Here is a 3,102-nt window from a genome sequence, read left to right as displayed (position 1 = left end):
GGCCGACGCTCCAGCGGCCGAGCCCTAGCGCCCGCTCCCCTCGCCGCTCCACCTGGAAGAGGTTCCCAAGAAGGTTTCTGAGCAGCCCCACCTTAAGGATGATAACTTGGAGCCGGTCGCCTCTCCCAAAGATTTTGGGTCGGGACAGAGAGCGACCCCGCCTCCCCCTCCGCCGCCCACGTACCGGACGGTGGTCTCCTCACCCGGACCGGGCGCCAGCAGCGGCACGGGAAGCACCAGCGGTATGTCCCGCGGCGTTGGGTGTGCTTCGGTGTGGCCGTGACCGCATCCGCCGTCCCCTCCCGCCTGGTTGTGCCTGTGCCCGGCGCCTGCCTTCCCACCCGGCCGTCTTGTGCTTCCATGTCCAGCGTCTGCCCTCAGTCTCCTGTGTCCTTTCCCCTCCCCACTCTTTGCTGCGTGTCTGACGGTCGGCTGGGTCCGACACCCTCTCCCCAAAGCTCCCGCGAGCCGCCCTTCCCAGGTCCGCTACGCGTGTAACCCCTTGATGCAAAACTTGGCACAGGATTGCCGTTGCTGCGGCTCCGTCCTCAGTAGGCTTCAGAGTGAATATAGGTGGAAACGTCTCGGGCAAATAATCTGAGCAAGCCTCAGCACCAGGGGGCTTTAAATCTGTTGCAGACACGCAGATCGCTGCAAAAAGTCACCCTAGGGCTGCTGAGAACAAATAACTCTGAGCGGCTGAAGGGCACCTTGGTCCGTCTCAGCTCTGCGAGTGTGGGGCTGGAGAAACATCTTCCAGGGTGAACTTCTCTCAAGGGCAGAACCCGATTGGTGTGTCTGGCTGCCTGGCTTCACCTGCTTAATTATAAATGTCTGCGTGCCCCTTAGGGCAAACGAGCTTGCAGAGGTGCAATGTGATCGTGTCACGTTAGAGGCTGACCCCAGGGCGCTTACTGTACCCGTGCAGCCGTGATGTGCTAATCCCTTCCCCCCCCCCGGCTGCCGTCCTGCAGCCACGAGGAATTATTTTGGAGAAAGTTAATGCCACAGAGCCCTGCAGGCACCTCTGCCCATGCAGGCAGGGGCGGGCGAGGATGGGGGAATGTTGGGTGTGCGCACCCCCAGCCCTGTACCCCTTGTCCCCAGCCTCCTGGGCGTTTAAAAGCTGTGCCACTCAATCTGGGGGGGCTGCTGGGGGTGTCCCCCTGAGCGTGGCTGTTGCTGTGAGTGTGGCTTTGCTTCCGTGGTGGTGGCTTTTCTGTGCTGGCTTGGCGAGGAGGCTGGGGGGTGTTGGGGGGGATCCCCATGGGAAGCAGCACGTTTCTTCTTACGTCGTTCTGCACCCCGATGCCAGCTGAGCAGCTGCCTCGTGCCAGCAGACGTGCAGGTCGCTCTGTACGTGGGGATGGACAGGGAATCCCCACTCAGCGGGGCAGCACTTTGGGAAGATCCTCGTCTCTTCCCCAGAAATTATCTGCTGTTGGTTTGGCGTGCTTTGCAGCCTGCTGACACCTCAGCCTTACCCGGGACAGCGAGCTGGGAAAAACGGAGAGTGTTGAAATACGCGCAGAAAAACTGTGCGGCTCTTCAGAAAGCTGCATCCTGCACACGCTGGTCTGGGTGCGGGGGGAGGATTCGGCCCTCTCCACCTTTCCAAGGCCTCCGTTGCTGCATCTATCCCCAGCACTGCCCAGTTTTTGGATCCGTGGAGCAGAGCCAGCCCGGGACACCCTCCTGCCTTCGCATCCCGCGGGAGCCCAGGCAGGGCTGGGGACCAGCATCCCAGCAGGCTTCTGATTTTGTGCTGGTTTACAACATGCTGCCACGGTTTCCTGTAGAAAATGTCTAGAGGTACGTCAGTCTCCCAGAGACCTTCAATACTTGAAGAATAAACCTCTGTGGATGAGAGCTGATGTTTGGCAGGGCTTCGGCTAGCTGGTGGCCACTCCTGAGCTCGGACTAAAGGCACCCTTGAGGTCTCTGTCTTGTGACACACTTTCGGTCCTGCTAGGTTAGTTTCCCTGAATGATTCTTATTTTGTCAGGCTTTTATTGGGGTAAGGAAGGAAAAATTGGTTCCCAAATTAAGCTTCTAAATAAAAATGCCTTCAATTTTGGAGTTACGTGAATAAACGGCCAGGTCTTAGCCTTCTATTGTTTATTGCTCATTCTCATCTCTATAGATCTGGCTTTGAGATTTCCTTAGTCTGAGCTATCACTCAAAAAACTTAGCAAACCGACTCTCCTGTAAGCAGAGAAAATAAAGCTGAAGACATGATCTTATTGTCAGGCTGAGGAAAACGTGTGGCTCTGCAGATTGTAACGTGCTGCCGCGCTCCACAGAGGCTGGCAGCAAACGCCAGCTCAGCCATCCTGCAAAAGGGGGTCTGCGTCCCCCCACGCTCCGGCTGCCCCTCTTGTCTCTTGGTGCAGTCTCCGACCGCTCTGCACAGCACCAGTTGTTGCTGAACTTATCCCAGAAGGAATTTCTGTACATGGAGCCAAACAGCTTGCTGGTTGTCCTCTTCAACATCTGTTAAAATTTCTGTTTGATGGCAAAAAGTCGCCCTTCGCAGCAAGGCAGCAGCCGCTGGGAACCACGTGAACCCCGACAGCAGCACCCTCTTCTTCTCTGAAGCTTTTCTGGAAGGCTGGGAAACACATTATGCTCCCGGCGAATCTGATAATCTTACTCCTCCACTCTTCCTCTTCTTCGCTCGGACAAAGCTTTGCCCCTCTTGCCTTGTTCCTGTGGCGAGGGGCCAACCCCCCTCGCTGGGAGCTGTGGCATCGCCTGCTGCAGGGGTTAAGCATCATTTTTCTCCTGCCCATGTCTGAAGAAAGCCGTAAGACTCCTCCTATAATAATTTTATGCAGCACTCCCAGCTGAGGGAGCCCCAAAATCTTTTTCTCCCCTGCAAAACTGCTGATGCAGAGCAATGGTCAAGGGGGGCTTGCGCAGGGCGTGTGTGGGCACCCGTGCTGGCTCCCGGGCAAGAAACCTTTGCTTCCAGATGGGGCACGGGTGGGCACGTGGGTCTGGGGTGGGTAGCCATGGGGGCCAGCCTGCGATGGGCTCACAGGTCCCCTTTTGTTGCAGGTTCCTCGTCACCGGCTCGCCCCGGCACGCCGCTGGCCGCCT

The 3,102-nt window shown here is 57.5% G+C and overlaps 1 protein-coding gene across 1 annotated transcript in view; it reads left to right on the top strand.

Moving 5' to 3' along the window:
- Positions 1–3,102, top strand: part of SGIP1 (SH3 domain GRB2 like endophilin interacting protein 1) — a 36,236-nt gene that overhangs the window by 13,865 nt on the left and 19,269 nt on the right. The window contains 3 exon segments of the mRNA XM_026853852.1: positions 7–242; positions 3,061–3,100; position 3,102. The exon segment at position 3,102 is cut by the window's right edge and continues 75 nt beyond it. Coding sequence (XP_026709653.1) covers positions 7–242; positions 3,061–3,100; position 3,102 — 277 coding nt within the window.

This window comes from Athene cunicularia (assembly GCF_003259725.1).
Source record: "Athene cunicularia isolate RWA chromosome 8 unlocalized genomic scaffold, athCun1 chr8_part1, whole genome shotgun sequence".
Lineage (NCBI taxonomy): Eukaryota > Metazoa > Chordata > Aves > Strigiformes > Strigidae > Athene > Athene cunicularia.
This window is presented reverse-complemented; position numbering and strand designations above follow the sequence as displayed.